A 20783-nucleotide genomic window follows, 5' to 3' on the forward strand; every position below is an offset into this window, starting at 1 on the left:
CTCTTGGTGTAACGCTAGCCTCTTGTCCTTTTCCTTGTAGTTGGGAGAGAGGTTGATGGGAGGAGTGGTCAGAGGGGGATTGCGGCAGAATGGTATCCTGTAACCCTCCCTTAGCCACTTGACAGACTGGGCGTCTGCACCTCTTCTTTCCCAAGCTTGCCAGAAGATCTTGAGTCTGGCTCCTACTGCTGCCTGGAAAGGAGGAGAGTCAATGTTTGCCTTTCGAAGGCTTGGGACCTTTCTTGGACCTGCCCCTGAAACCGTCTGGACGGGTACTTCCTCGGCTGGGGGCTCTACCACGAAAGGGCGGAATAAATCTTGTAGCAGGAGTATCGGCCACTGGGGTGCGGTAAGTTCTAGGAACCGAAGGAGCAACCTTAGCCTTACATGCTGAAGAGGCCACAAGGTCATGAGTGTCCTTCTGAATAAGAGCCGCAGACAATTCCTTGATAAGGTCCTCAGGAAACAGGAACTTAGAAAGCGGAGCAAAAAGTAACTGAGACCTTTGACAAGAGGTGATACCAGTGGAAAGGAAGGTGCAAAGTTGTTCCCTTTTCTTGAGTACTCCCGAAACAAACATGGAGGCAAGTTCGCCGGAACCATCGCGAATTGCTTTATCCATACAGGACATTATAAGCATGGCCGAGTCCTTGTCAGATGGGGCAGTCTTCTTGCTCAAGGCCCCCAGGCACCAGTCGAGAAAATTAAAAATCTCAAAGGCGCGAAAGACTCCCTTTAAGAAGTGGTCTAAGTCAGAAAAGGTCCAGCAGACCTTAGAGCGCCTCATAGCCGACCTTCGTGGAGAGTCAACCAAACTTGAGAAGTCAGCCTGGGCAGAGGCAGGGATTCCCAAGCCTGGTTCCTCTCCTGTGGCATACCATACGCCCGCCTTAGAAGTCAGCTTAGTAGGTGGAAACATGAATGACGTCTTCCCTAGTTGCTGCTTGGACTGCAACCAATCCCCTAACATTCTCAAAGCTCTCTTAGAAGATCTAGCGAAGACGAGCTTAGTGTAGGCAGACTTAACAGGTTGCATGCCTAGAGAAAACTCTGATGGAGGAGAGCGAGGGGTAGCAGAAACAAAGTGATCCGGGTAAACTTCTCTGAAAAGAGCCAGGACCTTGCGAAAGTCAATGGAGGGTGGTAACGACTTGGGTTCCTCTACGTCAGAAGAGGGATCATCCAGGTGCGCAGCTTCCTCCTCAGAAACCTCATCACCTGAGGGTTGAGAAGCGAGAGGTAAAGTTACAGCGGTATGCTGAACGGCAGAATCCTGACAAGCGGGTGCATATACACTTGCGGATTCATCCTCAAGTCTCTGTTGAAGAGGATGAGGGCTGGTAATGACAAAGTCATGAGGCTGGGAAGAAGGAGGCTCTGCGGGAGTCTGGGGAGCAAGCGTGGTGAGAGGCGACTGTAGTAAAACCTGAGGTTCAGGCTGCAAAGACTGCTCAAGCTGAGGAGAAAGAGGTAGATGCATGCGTTGAGGTGGCTGACTCATTGCATGAGGTTCATGTCTCAAGAGTTGCGCTTGCTTCAAGGGTTGAGGTGGCTGCGCAGTAAGAGGTTCCTGTCTCACGAGTTGAGGTTCTTGAGGTGGGTGCTGCGAGAGTTGAGGTGGCGGCTGCGCAGAAAGAGGCTCCTGTCTCACGAGTTGAGGTTCTTGAGGTGCTTGCCTCGAGAGTTGAGGTTCTCGCCTCGAGGAAAGTGGAGGTATCAGCTGCGAGAGCTGAGGTGGCTGCCTCAAGGATGGCAGAGGTTGTCGTACCTCAAGAGGTTGCTGCCTCGAGGGTGGTCTTACTGCAAGAAACTCTTGCCTCAAAGGTAGAGGAGGTTGTAAGGCATAAGACTCCTGTCCCCATTGTTGAGGAGGTTGCCGCGTGGTAAGAGGTTCCTGCCTCAAGGAAGGTGGAGGTTGCTGCACAACGCTGGTATCTGGCAACTCCCAACGCGGTAGCTCACGCATGGAGGTAGCTTTAGGAACCTCAACTTCGTACGTCTGGCAGACTGGACTGCGTAGAGGAGGAGGAGCGCTCGCAGGAGAAGGTGTAACCTTCTCTGCCTGAAACTCACGCATCAATACCGCAAGCTGCGACTGCATAGACTGCAGCAAAGCCATCTTGGGATCAACAGACGTTGAGGTCTGTTGAGGCAGAGCCTTAACAGAAGTTGAGGTCTGTTGAGGCATCGCCTTACCTCTCTTAGGAGGCGTGCAGTCACCTGATGACTGCGGCGAGTCAGAGCTAGCCCAATGACTACATCCGGGCTGTAGAACTCGTGCGGTCTGGACTTTACGCTTAAGAGGTCTTGAGACCTGAGTCCAGCGTTTTCTCCCCGAAAATTCTTCTGCAGACGAGTAAAATAAGGGCTCAATCGTCTGAGAGTGGAAGTGACGATCTCTGTAAGATACGCCCGCAACCACCGAGGATACTGCTGTGCGCCGATCAAGGCCTGCCGAACCCTTTTGCCCTTCGACATTGCTTCTCCCCTGGGCTTGGGAGCTTGCAAGAGGTCCCGGACTGGGAGGACGACTGGCACGCACAGAAGTACCCTCACGCACAACACTGACACTGACACTAGCACTCGGCACAGCACTGGCACTACCACTTCCCACTGCACTTTTCACTTTAAGTTCCTTGACGTCTGCCAAGAGGAACTTGTGGTCACTCACTACCGACTCCACTTTATCACCTAAAGCCTGAATGGCACGTAAAACATCAGACATATCAGGCTGAGCACAAATAGTAGGATCGGGGGTAGCCACTACAGGGGGAGGAAAAGGTTGAGGATCATGGGGTGAGGAATAAAGCGAAGAGCGAGCCGAACTCCTCCTAACTCTCTCTCTCTCTCTAACTTAGTGGTATACTTGAGGAATCGAACAAAATCAAGTTCCGAAAGTCCGGCGCATTCCTCACATCGATCTTCCAACTGACAGGATTTTCCCCTACAGTCGGAACAAACGGTGTGAGGATCAACCGAGGCCTTCGGAATACGCCTAATACAAGTCCTACATCGTCTTTGGGGAGGAGCTTGAGAAAGGTCGGACATCTTGAATCAAAGAACAGTCAAGGGGGATTCCAATTAAAGCAAAAAATCGTTAACCATTAATCCAATCAATCTAAAAGCTATCTAAGCTAAGAGATAAGTTTCCTGTAAAGCGAAAGCTGAAATCTTAGAGCAATACTTCACCAAAAACCGTGAACAAGACTCCAAAATTATAAGCGTATCCATGTAGGTCTTGCCGGAAGCACGACAGAGGAAAAATTGAGGTGGTGTCAACAAGAAGTACTGCAGTACCTGGCCACAGGTGGCGCTGGTGAGTACACCCCCTTCTTGTATAGTGATCGCTGGCGTATCCCTTCCGTAGAATTCTGTCGGGCAACGGAGTTGACAGCTACATGATTATCGGGTAAGATTAATATTGAAAAAATATTTGCTCATAAATACTGACCTGCAAATATTTTGAGTTACAGGTAGACCAAGAATTTATCATCTTGTACTCTATCACCAAATGTGTTTCATATATAAAGCAGGATAAAATCTTTGTGAACATTAGGAAACCAATAAATAGAAATAATCTAATGGTATTTAGACGAAATTATTTTCGTAAAGGGCGAGGATATGTTATACTCACATCAGTTGGCAAAGCGATGAACTCTTGTTCGGTAACACGCATATATGTCCGATCTGCCTTTCAAAAACCATTGTACACAACATTCACATGAAAGAGAAAATTAAAATATATCACAATAATGAAGTTAGTCCTGAATGAAAATAAGCATTATTCAATTACAGTAAATGTAAAAGGAGCAACATAAATGTATCTATACAGTATAGATACTTTGACAAAACAAAGAGTACAATACAAATTACATGATACTCAATACTGTACAGTAAATGGTTTATGTCTTAACCTATAATATATTATCCTTTGATTTTTACTTAAAAATCTAAAAAAAAAAAATATTGAATTCAGTTAAAACAATTCAACTACATCAAAAGGTAAAAACCAAAACTAAACAGGAACTGTGAAGCAAAAATTAATTCAAGGATCATTTTCCTGACTTTTGAATTTAATTTGGAAAAAAATTTCATCTCGATTTTTGGTGAAACGGGAATATTAATTATGTTCATTGATCCTTTTAAATGCTCAACTTAACAAGCTTTAAAAAATCATCAATTAATACCCAACTTTCATGAGGAAAGCCAGTTTTTTCTATTTAAAACAAACAAACTTTTAAATCATGACCTAGAGTAATTTGTATTTTTCCTAACTATATTAACCTAAGTTCTTTACATATGAGAATGATAACAGCAAAGTTGGAATATGGTAGTTAAAAATCATAATGAGGTGGGCACTTCCGGCTTGTAGCTACCTGTCATTAGTGGGGAGGCAACAGGCCCCCACTGGCTCACTGACAAACCCTTTCTATATCAGCTGGGACTTTCCAAGGAATTGGCATTGGCAGGAAAGTTATGTTTAAGGGACTGGTTTGTATAGTTAGGAAAAATAAAAATTACTTTACAATTTATCATTTGTTCCTGTATGAATACAAATCATCCTCTTTTACATAGGGGACTCATCCTTAGTTAAGAGAAGTCCCCGTTCAAACTGGCTGGAAAACTTAACCGGGGATGCTCAGAACTTGTGCATCTGGGACGCTGAAAAGAGTTAAGGATGCTACCACCATGTGTACCAGTGGTATAGCAATACTGTACCAGCAGGTCCATAGCACTAGCTTCAAGGATTGTTCTGAGCCAAAAATCTCTGTGTCGTAGACCTGGCAAAAATATGTGATGGATTTGCCTGAATCACATTTCATAGAACACATATATGATTACGAGTTTGCCTGGTTAAGTCACACTCCCTCTTGTAAAAAGTGTGGGGAATACTTTTCTGTGCCCGAGTACAGAATAGGCACACGCCACTTTAACACGACCAAATTCAGCTTGTAAGGTCTTTTGAAGCTGTACCCCAAGAGAGGGGAAGATTGATAGGAAAATGCCAGTCATTCTTCACTTTAATCCCAGACTCACTTCTAACCTTTCCCTTTGATCCAAAGTTAATGGTCCCGTGAGAGAAGCCAAGGTAGCTATACCGCCTGCTGTGCAACTACAATGAGCCCCACAGAAAAAGTATCCCGGGACGTGTGGGTCACATCCCGCAGATAATGGGTAGTGAACGCTGTTTGACATTTCCATACACCTACCTTTAGTACCTGTCATTGATATTCTTCTGAATGCCAAAGAAATGCTCAAACTTCTGATATCATGTACCTTTACTTGTGTTTTTCCTAAGGAAGAAGGGGAGGATCGCAAAAGGGTCCATGCGATAACTTATCTTAGCCAGAATGAAATTGTGTTCTTTATAATCTTCATCCTCCCTGTGCTGACGGAAAATATGTTGCAGGCCTAACAGCACATGTATACTTGAGATAGAACCTAAACACTCTAACAGGACACAATAACAGATGATCAGGGTCATTGGTTACCTCTATAAGACTCAGGATCTGAAAGGATAAAAACCTGGAATCATGGATTGAAGGATTCTGGGTTTTGGCTACAAACTCAGGGACAAGAGAGAGCAAGAACTGCCTCTGCCCCCTTGAATGGGTGATGTCGAAAGAGACCATGAAGCTCGCCGACTTGTTTTGTAGAAGCTAAAGCAAGAAGGAAAAACATTTTAAGGGCAAAATCCTTATCTGATGCTAGCCTTATCAGTTTGTGGCGGTGCCCCCCTCAGGGGACATAACTTAATGACATTCAAGGGTGGGTGTCTCACTTGAACTGGATGGCAAGTCTGCTCAAAGCTTTGTATGAGCATAGAGATCTCCTTCGAAGAAGAAATATTTACTCCTTTTAGCCTAAGGACTTGGTTTAAGGCTGAGCAATACCACTTTACCACTGAAATGGACCAGAGTTTCTCTTTATTGGGGTAAAGTAAAAATATAGCAATTATTGGAATAGAGGCTTCGAGAGGAGACACCCCTGCCATGACACCATTCACAGAAGATGGCCCACTTGGCAAGATAAACCGCCATTGAGGATCTGCGGATAACATCCAGACATTTCTTGCACAATTTTGCTTGAAAACCCTCTCTCTGAGAGGAGGTGCTGGATAACCTCGACATGTGAAGCTGAAGTGATTCCACTATACTGTGAAATACTTGGTTGCGTGGATGGAACTACAGCTCGGGAAGAGAAGGCAATTCCCTCGGAGTCTCCACCAGTAGAAATAGAAAGTCCTGTTACCATTCTACTTGAGGCCACTTCAGGCCCACAAGAGTCATGTTGAGATTGGGCGTTGCTTAAACTCGATTTAGGGTGCTCATTATTAGGCTGAAGGGCAAAAAACCATAGAAGTCGAGGCAGGGCCACGTGTATTGGAATGCATCCTCGAATGCCACCTTTGGATCTGGAACTGGAGAGCAGTACACGGGGAGCCTGTGATTTAGAGGTCACAAACGGGTCTACTGTCAGCGAATCCAACAAAGTCAGGGTCTCTGTCACTATCTGAGGACTTAAAGACCACTTGGAGCCAACCTCTTATGTCCTCCTGCTCAACTTGTCCGCCACTACGTTCCTCCTGCCTGGAAAGAGCGGGCTGTCAGGGAAATCAAATTGAGGTCCGCCCATGAGAAGATCTCTATTGCGAGATGGCATACTTGCAGTGGCATTGTACCTCCTTGTTTGTTTATGTAAGCCAACTTGGTGGTGGTGTCACTCATCCACACCACCGAGTGACCTGCTAGAAGAAGGGAAAAAAATGCTGGAGAGCAAGAATTGCTCTCAGCTCCAAATCATTTACATGATCTTGTCGCTCCCACTCGGACCATAGTCCTGACACCACATGTTGACGGAGGTGAGCTCCCCAATGCATCTGTGAATAACAGGAATTCAAGAGCAGGAAACCTTTAGAAGTTTGACCTGTTCAACCACCATTGTAAGTCTTTTACAGCATCTCCTATTGGAACAAGTGAGATGGAAAGACCAATTTCCTCTTAGCTCTCACAGAAGTGACCAAAGGTGAAAGAAACCTCCCCGTACTAGACACTCCGAGGATGTCAGGTGCCCTACTAGTTTCTGCCACTGATGTGCTGGATATAGTTGTCGAAGGAAGGGGGTGAGCTACCTTTTTAAGTTGGGATATCCTGTCTTGAGAAGGATAAATTTTCACAAGAACCTTGTCAACATCCACAACTAGGTATATGAGTCTTTGCATGGGCAAAAGTACAAACTTCTTACGATTCCCCACGATCCCTATATCAAGACAATTGAAAGGAGCCTGTCTCACTGAAGAAGAAAGGTTCCCTCAAAGTCTTCCAGGATTAGCCAATCGTCTAGGTATTAGACGAGTGAAATGATGTTGGCACGTGCCCATGTCAAAACCAGAGTAAAGACTCTTGTAAAGACTTGAGGCGCTGTTGAAAGGCCGAAGCAAAGTACATGTACAGTACTGTACTCTGAACTGGCATACAGTACTCTGTCAGCTACTACTATCTGTAGGTACTCCCTGGAGGATGGATGGAATGGTATTTATAAGTAGACATCATTTAGATTTATGGTTATCATGAAGTCCAAAGGCCTGATCACTTACCTGCCTGCCCATGACTGCCGTTTCCATCTTGAACAGAATTTGTTGAACACACCTGTTCAGTGCTGAGAGGTCAGTGACTGTTCTCCAGCCTCCAGAGGCTTTTTCTGCAAGAAAGAGTCAACTAAAGCTGCCTGTGGAGCCGTTGTTGACCTCTTGAAGATAAGCCTTCTCCAGCATAACCTGAACTTCTGTCTGAGAATCTATATCCTTTAGTGATCCCTGGTAATAGGATGACAATGTCGTCAGTGGTGGAATCAGGGGAGGGGGAGAGCTGATGAACAGTAGGAGGTACAATAGTTGGATCGAAGGACGTCCAAAGCCCATCTTTCCACCCTGTGATATTACCACCTCCTCAAATTGAATTGCAGGTATTCTCCCACTGGCAAGTTTGATGCCTTCTTGAGGATTGACACAAAAGGTCGAGAGTTGCCCTTTTGACCTGTCTACGGAGCTGTAGTGGCTGAGCTGTTGCTCTACCTGACCTGAGGTGGAAGCAGTCTGTGCCTGCTGCAAGGAAACAGCTCGATGCAACAGTCTTGACTTTCCTTCCTCCATCTTTCACTCGTTGCTTCTGCCTTAGTTGCTGGGAATAGGGTAGGACCCTTGAGGAAGGAGTTACGAAGGTTCAAACCCTTCCAGGAACCAATTCGTTTGTGAAATCTGGAAGTCACAGCATCACATCACTTTAGCACCCAAATGGCCCATTGGTTGGCTGCCTAGTACATCAGGAAAACTACCGCCCTTGCCCAAGTCAGAACAATGTCTTTCAGGGGTTGTCTCTTGTCTGGGTCAGAAATGTTCTCGATGTCGGCTAAGTAGCCGATTATTCCTGAATGATGGTCAATCCTTGACACTGCTTGCAGTATCATCATAGCCATGGCTTCTATACTCGACACTTCTGCCGCCTAGATGGAGATGATGTTGCGAGGAACTCCACTGAGACACCTAGTGTCAGGGAGGTAACAGCCAGCTCCATAGGAAGAAGGAAAGGGAGAGCCTCCTCAGCTTAAAGAGCTTACGCACAAACACTTGTGGGTGGTTCCCAAGTTCACTGTACCTTGCACGTGCTCAGAAGGTGATGAGTAAGGCTAGGGAATGCTGGCTGCCAGTAGTCCCAGAGTGTCATTTCTCTTAAAGGAACATACACCCGAGGAGAAACCCTGACGGGTACCACACTTGCGAGACTCACAGAAACTCGTTGTGCTGTAGGCCACCATGGAAAGTGCCTAGGACTCCAGGGAGTCATCACCCACTATCACCAAATAGCTCCGAAGAGCCTAACTCCGGGGAGATAATGCTAGGTGGCGAAAAATCTCGCACCCCTTTACAAAGCAGTTGATATAATATGCAAGAGGTTGCAGTGATTAAAAGACAGGTCTTGATGGCTTGGGTGCTAGGTAGAGACTGCCCTTTATTCATAGCTACATGGGACTACATGATACCACATCCCCCTTATCACATACAAAGAATTGATTACACATAATAACTAATCTGGCATATAAGTACAAAGAAATAAACGATGAAAGTTCCATATTCAAACGTATTCCATTGTTTTCATCCCTTCATAATAAACATGCATAGTACAATTTGTGATTGTGGATATGTTATTTTCATTAGTAAAATAAATTTTTGAATATACTTACCCGATAATCATGTAGCTGTCAACTCTGTTGCCGACAGAAATCTACGGTCGGGATACGCCAGCGATCGCTATACAGGTGGGGGTGAACACCACAGCGCCATCTGTGGTCAGGTACTCCAGTACTTCTTGTCAACACCACCTCAATTTTTTCCTCGGTCCACTGGTTCTCTATGGGGAGGAAGGGTGGGTTAATTAAATCATGATTATCGGGTAAGTATATTCAAAAATTTATTTTACTAATGAAAATAACATTTTTCAATATTAATCTTACCCGATAATCATGTAGCTGATTCACACCCAGGGTGGTGGGTGGAGACCAGCATACATGTTAACAAAGAAGCTAAGTATCCCGTATTTTATTTTATTAGTTATTCAAAAATAACATAAAATAAATAAGTACCTGGTAAGGAAGACGACTTGAACCATTACTCTGCCTTTATTAAGTACGTCTTCCTTACTGAGCGTAGCGGTCCTCTTAGGATGCTGAACGACTCTTAGGTGCTGAAGTATAAAGGGCTGCAACCCATACTAAAGGACCTCATCACAACCTTTAACCTCGGCGCTTCTCAAGAAAGAATTGACCACCCGCCAAATCAACAAGGATGTGGAAGGCTTCTTAGCCGACCGTACAACCCATAAAAAGTATTCAAGAGAAAGGTTAAAAAGGTTATGGGATTATGGGAATGTAGTGGCTGAGCCCCCGCCTACTACTGCATTCGTTGCTACGAATGGTCCCAGGGTGTAGCAGTTCCCGTAAAGAGACTGGACATCTTTGAGATAGAATGATGCGAACACTGACTTGCTTCTCCAATAGGTTGCATCCATAACACTCTGCAGAGAACGGTTCTGTTTGAGGGCCACTGAAGTAGCCACAGCTCTCACTTCATGTGTCCTTACCTTCAGCAAAGCAAGGTCTTCTTCCTTCAGATGAGAATGTGCTTCCCTAATCAGGAGCCTGAATAGGTAAGAAACTGAGTTCTTAGACCTTGGAAGAGAAGGCTTCTTGATAGCACACCATAAGGCTACTGATTGTCCTCGTAAAGGTTATGACCTTTTTAGATAGTACCTAAGAGCTCTAACTGGGCAAAGTACTCTCTCCAGTTCGTCCCCCACCAAGTTGGACAGGTTTGGGATCTCGAACGACTTAGGCCAAGGACGTGAAGGAAGCTCGTTTTAGCAAAAAACCGAGCTGCAAGGAACATGTAGCCGTTTCAGATGTGAAAACTATGTTCCTGCTGAAGGCGTGGATCTCACTTACTCTTTTAGCTGTTGTCAAGCACACGAGGAAAAGAGTTTTTAATGTGAGGTCCTTAAAAGAGGCTGATTGGAGAGGTTCAAATCTCGATGACATAAGGAACCTTAGGACCACGTCTAGATTCCAGCCTGGAGTGGACAACCGACGTTCCTTTGAGGTCTCAAAAGACCTAAGGAGGTCCTGTAGGTCTTTGTTGGTGGAAAGATCCAAGCCTCTGTGGCGGAAAACCGCTGCCAACATACTTCTGTAACCCTTAATCGTAGGAGCTGAAAGGGATCTTACGTTCCTTAGATGTAACAGGAAGTCAGCAATCTGGGTTACAGTGGTACTGGATGAGGAAACTGCATTGGCCTTGTACCAGCTTTGGAAGACTTCCCTTTAGACTGATAGACTCTGAGAGTGGATGTCCTCCTTGCTCTGGCAATCGCTCTGGCTGCCTCCTTCGAAAAGCCCCTAGCTCTTGAGAGTCTTTCGAAAGTCTGAAGGCAGTCAGACGACGAGCGTGGAGGTTTGGATGTACCTTCTTTACGTGAGGTAGACGTAGAAGGTCCACTCCTAGAGGAAGAGTCCTGGGAATGTCGACCAGCCATTGCAGTACCTCTATGAACCATTCTCTCGCGGGCCAGAGCGGAGCCAACCAACGTCAGCCGTGTCCCTTTGCGAGAGGCGAACTTCTGAAGTACCCTGTTGGCAATCTTGAACGGCGGGAATGCATACAGGTCGAGATGGGACCAATCCAGCAGAAAAGCATCCACGTGAACTGCTGCTGGGTCTGGAATCGGAGAACAATACAACGGGAGTCTCTAGGTTATCGAGGTAGCGAACAGATCTATGGTTGGCTGACCCCACAGGGCCCAAAGTCTGCTGCAAACATTCTTGTGAAGGGTCCACTCTGTGGGGACGACCTGACCCTTCCGGCTAAGGCTATCTGCCATGACATTCATATCGCCCTGAATGAACCTCGTTACCAGCGTGAGCTTTCGATCTTTTAACCAGATGAGGAGGTCCCTTGCGATCTAGAACAACTTCCACGAATGAGTCCCTCCCTGCTTGGAGATGTAAGCCAAGGCTGTGGTGTTGTCAGAGTCCACCTCCACCACCTTGTTAAGCTGGAGGGACTTGAAGTTTATCAAGGCCAGATGAACCGCCAACAGCTCCTTGCAATAGATGTGAAGTGTCCTTAGCTCCTGATTCCATGTTCCCGAGCATTCCTGTCCATCCAAAGTCGCATCCCAGCCCGTGTCTGAAGCGTCAGAGAAGAGACGGCGGTCGGGTTTCTGAACAGCCAAAGGTAGACTTCCTTGAGAAGAAAGCTGTTCTTTCACCACGTGAGAGAAGACCTCCTCTCTTCGGAAACAGGAACTGAGATCGTCTCTAGCGTCATGTCCTTTATCCAGTGAGCCGCTAGATGATACTGAAGGGGGCGGAGGTGGCGTCCCCCTAACTCGATGAACAGGGCCAGCGATGAAAGTGTCCCTGTTAGACTCATCCACTACCTGACTGAGCATCGGTTCCTTCTCAGCATGCTCTGGATGCAATCTAGGGCTTAATAGATCCTTGGGGCCGACGGAAAAGCCCGAAAAGCTCGACTCTGAAGATCCATACCCAGGTAGACAATGGTCTGGGATGGGACGAGCTGGGACTCCTCAAAATTGACCAGGAGGCCCAGTTCCTAGGTCAGATCCATAGTCCATCTGAGAATCTCCAGACAGCGACGACTTGTGGGAGCTCTTAAAAGCTAGTCGTCTGACGGAGCCGGACACAAGATCATGGTACTGCTGCACAGTCTGTGAACTGTCAACCATGGGGAAGCGAGGAAGTACCGCGACAACCCGAAGCTGTCTAGACTGTCTGGGTCGTACAGACAACTCCTTATCGGGTTGCTGAGGTTGCCGCACTGCGTCACAACAAGTCACTTCTGCTGGTTGTTGAACGTCTTCCCAGTGACACACTGACTCCGTAAACAAAAAATCCTCTAACAAGGACTAAGCTTGGACTACATGTCTTGCAACAAAGCTCAAGGTCTATGGGAGCAGGAGTGGTAACAGACGGGGTTAGCGACTGAAGTGGAACCATTACCCTCCCTGGAAGCATGTTATGCTTAAATAAAAGTCCATAGGAGGCTAAGCAGCTAAAGGCTCCTCTCCAAATGACAGAGTCCTCAAGGGAATATCAGAAGGAGGGAGAATAGCACTTTCTCATCTACAGGAACCATATCCGAGAAAAGCTAAGTTCTCTCAGTGAGGGTTTCACTGGTGCAAAAGCAGCAGACTAGAAGGCAACGTTATGAAACTGCTTGACAGTCTAGTGAGTTGGCAACAACCAAAGATGTGTGACTGAGGAGCATGCGGTAAGGTATGCAGAGCATGCTGTATGCAGAGCATGCTGTATGTAGAGCATGCTGTAAGGTAAGCAGAGCATGTTGCATGGCGTGCGGCTTATGCTGCATGGGATGAGGCTCATGCTGCATGGGATGAGGCTCATGCTGCATGGTATGAGGCTCATGCTGCATGGGATGAGGCTCATGCTGCAAGGGATGAGGCTCATGCCGCATGCGTTGAGGAGGATGCCGCATAGTATGAGGCTCCTGCCTCATGGGTAGAGGCGGTTGCCGCATAGCATGAGGCTCCTGCCTCATGGTTTGAGGAGGATGCCGCATAGCATGAGGCTCCTCATAGCATGAGACTCCTGCCTCATGGGTAGAGGAGGATGCCGCATAGCATGAGGCTCCTGCCTCATGGTTTGAGGAGGATGCCGCATAGCATGAGGCTCCTGTGAGGTTCCTGCCTCAAGAGTTGCGTCTGCCTCAAGGGTTGAGGAGGTAGCTGCGCAGAGAGAGGCTCATGCTGTGAAGAATGCGGTTGCTGCATGCGTTGAGGCGGCTGCCTCATAGCATGAGGTTCCTGCCTCAAGAGTAGCGTCTGCCTCAAGAGTTGAGGCTCTTGCCTCAAGAGTTGAGGTTCTTGCCTCAAGAGTTGAGGTTCTTGCCTCAAGAGTTGAGGCTCTTGCCTCAAGAGTTGAGGCTCTTGCCTCAAGAGTTGAGGTTCTTGCCTCAAGAGTTGAGGTTCTTGCCTCAAGAGTTGAGGCTCTTGCCTCAAGAGTTGAGGTTCTTGCCTCAAGAGTTGAGGCTCTTGCCTCAAGAGTTGAGGTTCTTGCCTCAAGAGTTGAGGTGGCTGCCGCAAGAGTTGAGGTTCTTGCCTCAAGAGTTGAGGTGCTTGCCTCGAGAGTTGAGGTTCTCGCCTCAAGAGTTGAGGTGGCTGCCGCAAGAGTTGAGGTTGCTGCCTCAAGGATGGTGGATGCAAAGCATAAGGCTCCTGCCTCAAGTGTTGAGGAGGTTGCCGCATAGCAAGAGGCTCCTGCCTCAAGGAAAGTGGAGGTTGCTGCACAGCGCTGGTATCTGGCAACTCCCAAAACGGCAGCTCACGCATGGAGGCAGGTTGAGGAACCTCAACATCATACGTCTGGCAGGATGGACTGCGCAGAGGTGGAGGAGCGCTCGCAGGAGGAGGTGTGCTAACCTTCTCTGCCTGAAACTCCTGCATCAACACCGCAAGCTGAGACTGCATTGTCTGCAGCATAGACCACTAGAGTTTAAGAAAGACAACAACAAACGGAGCTACTGTCCGTTGAGACTGAGGGTCTAAAACAGCTGGTGCGGCAACAGACAGAGTTACTGCATGTTGCGATACCACCTTGCCTCTCTGGGAGGTGTGCAGTTGTCGTACTGCAGCAAGTCCGAACTGACCCAGTGCTAATGGCACCACCTAGGAGTTGGACTTGCGCGGAAGGGACCGACTTGCACTTAAAAGCTGCAAGATTTGGTCCATGGTTTCTGCGAGAAACCTCTTCCGCAGACGAGGAATAAAAGGGCTCTCTCGTCTTTGTGTGGGTGGGGTGATCACGTCGGCAACGTGTGTAGATACACCCGAAACCACGGAGGGAAACGTCTGTTCGTCGATCAAGGCCTGCTGAACCCATAAGTCCTTCGACATTACTTCTCCCCTGGGCTTGGGAGCTTGTAAGAGGTCCCAGACTAGGCGAACAACTGGCACGAACAGACGAACCCTCGAACGCAACACTGTAACACTTTACGCTTATCACTTTATCACTTTTGATTTCTGTTTGCACTTATTTCACTGAACTCGAAACTTTAAGTGGTTTGTACCTGAAACACGCAATTCTATCCTTCATTAAAAGTTAGTAATTGCGAAAACAGTATTACAATGTAACAGAAAAACATAATGAAAGATAAATAATTCAGTGGCTGGAAAAGAGACTAAACACTAGATCAAATAAACTACGTTTAAAATCTCTCACCGCATAAAGCTTGAGAACAAGAATAAAACTCTAGAAACGTTTACCTTCTTCCCCTAAAGAGACTAGGGAGAAGAGCAAAAACGATAACAACGTTACCCGCTTGAACGAAACGTTTATCCTCCTCTCTCTCCCTCCGTCTCTATCTCTCTCTCTCTCTCTCTCTCTTGACTTAGAACCTGAGAGAAGAGCCCAATTATATATATCGTTAAAACATATTATTGTTAAAGGAAAAAAACTGAAAGATTTCCCAAAAAAGTTCCTTTATTAGAATTAAAACCATTTAAGCTAAGAAAGAATGAACAAAACGCTAGAATCGGTTTACTCTTACTGCAACGTGACACCGTGAATGCTCTCTCTCTATCGTAACGATAGAGCGCAAGTTGAACGTTCTGAACGTCAACAACTGCAGAGACAAAACAAAACGTTAGTTCAACTTTGAAAACAGTACGAGACTATCAAAGAAATTCTTTCAAAAACATTAAAATAGCATAATATGTTAAAAGGTAAAAACGAAATGACGGGCTCAATGTAAATTAACTTCGGTTCCAAGAAAAGACCGCCTACTATTAGGAAAGGTCGAATATAAACAAATATAAAAATTAATTTTAATAAGTTTATAATAAAAAGAAGTTAATCGAAGAGGCCTATAAAAGGCGGAGAGATATAAAATAAATCTATAACTTTTGTTAAGCAAAATTAAGAAAGAGAGTCTATACTCTCTTCGACACCAACACTTCCGTCTAAGGGAAGGGTCGGCCATTTAAAAGTAAAAGAGAGTTCATACTCTCTTCGTCACCATAAATAATCAAATTAATTCCAAAAGCTAGCTAAGCTAATGATAAAACTTCCTGAATAGCGAAAGCTAAACTCTAGAGCAAATACATCACCAAATCGTGAGCAATAACTCCAGAATCAACAGCGTATCCATGTAGGTCTAGCCGGAGGCACGACAGAGGAAAAATTGAGGTGGTGTTGACAAGAAGTACTGGAGTACCTGACCACAGATGGCGCTGTGGTGTTCACCCCCACCTGTATAGCGATCGCTGGCGTATCCCGACCGTAGATTTCTGTCGGCAACAGAGTTGACAGCTACATGATTATCGGGTAAGATTAATATTGAAAAAATATAAACATAACAGCTATTATCTTTGCAGACTGGTCTGAATAGTGTTGGTTACAGCAGGGCAGTCATAAATATGAAAATAAATGGCAAATTATAATTTAATTTTTTTTTTTTTTTTGATGCAAAGAACAACAACACCCAAAATATATTAAAACAAAATGGAAACCTGATACACATGTAACGAGTGTTCGAAATGGAGCCTGTTCTCCAGTCCGAGACTCGTAAATTTTCAAATAAAATTCATTATTCTGAATCACTTATCAGTCCTGAGACTGATAACTTTTTTTGAGTTTCAAACTCTGGTAACGACCTCTCAGAATTTTCGGTCATGAAACGAGGGGGGGGGAGTTGTATATTATCATTTAACTTAACACTTTATGGGAATTTACGGTATGTGACCGCGTTACTTTCAATATATCTGGATGGGGTTTTCACCAGCCGGCCTGACTTGGTATACACCGCTGTCGGGTCTGTAGTGTTATCACTAGTTGCGGGTCTTTGGTGGGTTATTTCGGTCTCACTAGGTGGCGGCAGCGATATATCGGCGGGTCGTGGTGGAGGCTGTGCTGATGATGTTGGAGCCTGTTGCCGGGCGTTGGGCGGTTCTGTGTTTGTCGTGAGCGGTGTCGGACGGATGTGGGACCGGTTCCTCCTGAGGCACGCTCCGTTTTGGGCTTCCACAATGTATGATTGGGGTTCTTCTGACTTACGTACCACTCTGCCTGGCACCCATGTGTGGCAGGCCTTGTCGAATATTCGGACTGGTTGTTCGGGTTGGAGGTCTGTGAAGTGCCGTTGTGTCCGATTTGGTCCTAGGCGGTCCTGGAGGTGGTTGCGGGTCGTGATGTGTGCGAGATGTGGTTCGTATCTGCCTGGTAGGTCAGTGGTCACATTGCGACCAAACATGAGCTCTGCGGGGCTGGTTGTCTTATTGTCGATCGGGGTGGCCCGTAAGTGGAGTAATGCAGTATGCATATCACCGCCTGTCTCAAGGCATTTTTTGATAATCGCCTTGCATGTTCCAACTGCGCGCTCCGCGAGGCCATTGGACTGAGGGTAATGTGGGCTTGATGTGATGTGCTCAATACCCCAGGCTTTTGTGAAGTCCCTCATGGCTGCTCCCGTGTATTGAGGTCCGTTGTCTGAGACCAGAGTTTTGGGGCATCCGAACAGCGAACACAGGAATTTGAGGTGGTTGGCCACACTTTCAGATGATAGGTTTTTTAGTTCGGTGACTATCGGGAATTTTGTGAAATAATCAGTTGTGATCAGATATGTCTTGTGGCCAATTTGGAAGATGTCCGAAGCGACTTTGAACCAGGGCATTGGGGGAATGTCATGATGCGTGGTTTCACTAGGACTTTGCTGGGGCTGGTACTTCTGGCATATGTCACATGCCCTGACCTTGTCCTCTACTGTATATCCTTTGCAATGTTGGGCCAGAATACACACTCCCGTGCCAGGGCTTGTGTTTTTGTGATCCCTTGGTGGGACCGGTGGAGCTGGTCCAATATCCGGCCTCTGACCTCTTTGGGGATGATAACTTGTCGCCCTTTGAATATGACTCCGTCTTCCACGGCAAGGCATTCTCTGTATGAGAAAAACTGGCGGATATCGGGGTGACAGCCTTTTACTGAGGTAGGCCAACCCTCGATGATAGTATGCTTGAGAGTGCGCAGCACTGGGTCGGTGTCAGACCTATGGCGGACCTCTTCCAAAATCTGGGGACCAAATTTTATGAGTGCAACTGATATCACGTCGATGTCATCTAGTTCCAGTCCGTCCACTCGTGTATCCAAAGGGATTTCCTTGTCATTTTGTGGGTTAGGAAGGCGTGATAGGGCGTCGGAGAGTACAAGGGTTCGTCCTTCCTTGTACTTGACCCTCATGTCATACCCCTGCAGTTTCAAGAAGAGACGTTGTAGTCTAGGTGGGGCACTGATAAGTGGCTTCTCCCAGATATTAACGAGGGGTTTGTGGTCAGTGACAGCTTCGAAGTCTCTTCCGTATAGGTAGGTATGAAATCGTTGCACACCGTGTACTAGTCCAAGGGCCTCTCGCTCGATATTGCTGTAATTTGCCTGCGTTGGTGTCAGGGCTTTGCTGGCGAAGGCTATTACCTTCCCGTCTTGGATGAGGGCCGCCCCGAGGCCTTTTTGCGATGCATCGACTTCAAGAGTCACGGGTCGAGTTGGGTCATAGTAAGACAGCGTGCTTGATGGTGCTATTTGGCGTTTCAGGTGTTGATAGGTGGATTCATGGTCTTCTTCCCATTGGAAGGGCACATCTTCCTTGATCAGATCTCGAAGTCTTTGTGACTGAGCTGAGTAATGTGGTACATAGGGGCTGAGGTAAGTCATTACTCCCAGAAATCTCTGTAGTTCCTCTTTATTGGAGGGTGACGGCATGCTATGCAGGTCGTGTACCTTTGACGGGTCTGGCATCATGCCCTTGCTGGTATAGCGTGTTCCGAAAAACTCGATTTCTGGTTTTGAAATGGAGCATTTCTTCGAGTTTAGGCTGAGTCCGTGTTGGGCTGCACGCTGCATGAACCCCATCAGGTTTTTGTCGTGTTCCGACTGGTCTTTCCCACATATTGCCACGTCATCAGCGATGCCAACAACACCTGGGAGATTCTCGATGATGGAGTCCATCCTGGCTTGAAATATGTCCTGGCTTACATTCAGCCCGAATGGTAGCCTTGTCCAACAATACCGGCCGTGTGGTGTTTGGAATGTTGTCAGTAGTTGTGAGTCCTCGTGTAGCGGTATACTCCAGTAGCCTGCTTTGGCGTCTAGCTTGGAGAACACTTTCGCTTTGGAGAATACCGGGTTGATCTCTTCTAGAGTGGGAATCTTGTGGGGACATCTTTTGAGGTTTTGGTTGAGCCGCTTGGGGTCCAGGCAGATCCGTAGGCTTCCATCGGGTTTTGTGACATACACAAGGCTGCTACACCAGTCTGTGTGTGCCGTTACGCGTCTGATAACCCCCTCTTTCTCCATAGTGTCAAGCTCGGACTTGATGCGGGGCTTCAGGTGGATACTCACCTTACGGGGCGGATCACAGAAAGGTATCGCGTCATCCTTGAGGTGGAGCATCGCGGGCTCTTTTAGTTTGCCGATACAGTCAAACTGTGCTGGGAATTGTGCTTTTAGTTGTTCGACTGACCTAATAGGGCCTTGTTGGCTTGGTTGCTCAGGTATTCCAGTAACGTCGTTGACATTGATATCCACAATACCGAGTTTTTGGCATGAGGGAAGGCCAAGTATGGCTGGACCAGACACATCAACCACGAAGAACTTTTCTTGCGAGAATGCTGGGTTGCTGAGTTTGCGGACGCTGAGCACTAGTGACCCTAGGCAGGGAATATTGTCGCCACTGTATGATGTTAGTCTTACTGATGGTTCTGGGGATAGTACGAGGCTGGTGGGTGCATCACCAAACATTTGCTTGTATGTCCGCAAGGGCAGCGTATTGCCACCGGAACCTGTGTCGATTTTAAGTTTCAGGGGCCCATAGGCTGGGGGGTTTTCATGCTTGACCATGAGCTTTGAGAATGCTTCTCGTTTCAGTGCCACTCCTATGTCGGTTATCGTTATCATGTCGAAGTTTGGCATATAATCTGTTTCTTCATCAAGATTAGGGTTTTCATTAACCATGACTTCGTGTTGCCTGTGGTTAGGAGCCCGATTCGGCCGTCGGTAGGAGCGCCCTCTTGTCTTGCTCTGACGTTGTGTCTGCTGCATGTTGTCTCCTGGCATTGTTCTGCCTCCATCAGTTTTGCGGCACATCTTTTTCCAGTGCCCCTTGATGCCACAACCACTGCATCTGTCATTGTAAGCGGGGCATGACCTAATGGGATGGCTAAGCCCACAGTTCCAGCAGGGGTTGTCCGTGGTTTGTAGTTTGTTCCGTGGCTCGTTGCTTTCCCTTCGAATTGCATCCACGTTGGTATGGCTTGTACTTGTGTTCTCAGAGCTCATCTGTATGGAGCGTAATGATGCCGTGGAGGCCGCAATGGCCTCGTATTCCCGACCTCTCTCTAGAACGTTGCTCACAGCATAGCCCTTCGGTTTAGTTAGGAGTTCTTTCCGAAATTCTTCGAATTGTGTTCGTAGTATGGTCATTTCGATAAGTCGTTCGTTGAGTTCTCTGTCTTCAAACTCGCACTTTGTCGCTTTTTCACGGAGTCTGGCCAGGAATTGACTGATTGTTTCAGCAGGTTTCTGTTTGGTATTTGCAAATTCGAGGCGGTGAACTCTGAAATTTATTTTGACCGTTGCATCAACCTCACTTTCAATAAGCCTCCATATGTTCTGCGGTACACGTTGCTCCTGTTCAGTGAGGCCGCTCGCCAAGATACGCCTCATGCCCTCATCGCCGAGGGCAATTTTAATTTTAGTTGCTTGCTTGCCCAGGTCTGTGACTTCCTGGTCTTCGAGGTATAAGTTCATGCGCGCCTTGAATGCACGAAATGACTCGGCCAGGGGCTGGTGAGCCCAGTCCATACTTGGGCATTTAGGCTGGGCCATGATTGGATTTGGTTTCGAGTGTTACACAATAGATAGATAGTGATTGGATTAATAACACAGTTTACAGTTCACAAAAAGAGACATATAATAAGAGTATGGAAATCACTACAAAAATTTGTCACTGGTAGTCGGCATGGTTTTCAGTTTTGTTTACACTGCTGAATGTATGTCGTTGTTTGGCTCATTTTGTGAAGTAGTGCGTGGATAACAATGGCCAAAATACTTGTAAGTAATCTATTCACAACTTTCTTCACTATTCTCACTGTAATCACGGTGCACTAATGTCCATTCTATGCCATATTCTGACGATATAAGTT

At 46.7% G+C, this 20783-nt stretch overlaps 1 protein-coding gene across 1 annotated transcript in view; it reads right to left on the reverse strand.

The window, feature by feature from the left end:
• The window catches only part of EMC5 (ER membrane protein complex subunit 5), a 77530-nt gene that overhangs the window by 45304 nt on the left and 11443 nt on the right, over nt 1-20783 (reverse strand). The window contains exon 2 of the mRNA XM_068379698.1: nt 3635-3687. Within this exon, the coding sequence (XP_068235799.1) occupies nt 3635-3687 (53 nt within the window). The remainder of the gene's footprint in view (nt 1-3634; nt 3688-20783) is intronic.

Source organism: Palaemon carinicauda, chromosome 1 (genome assembly GCF_036898095.1).
Source record: "Palaemon carinicauda isolate YSFRI2023 chromosome 1, ASM3689809v2, whole genome shotgun sequence".
NCBI lineage: Eukaryota > Metazoa > Arthropoda > Malacostraca > Decapoda > Palaemonidae > Palaemon > Palaemon carinicauda.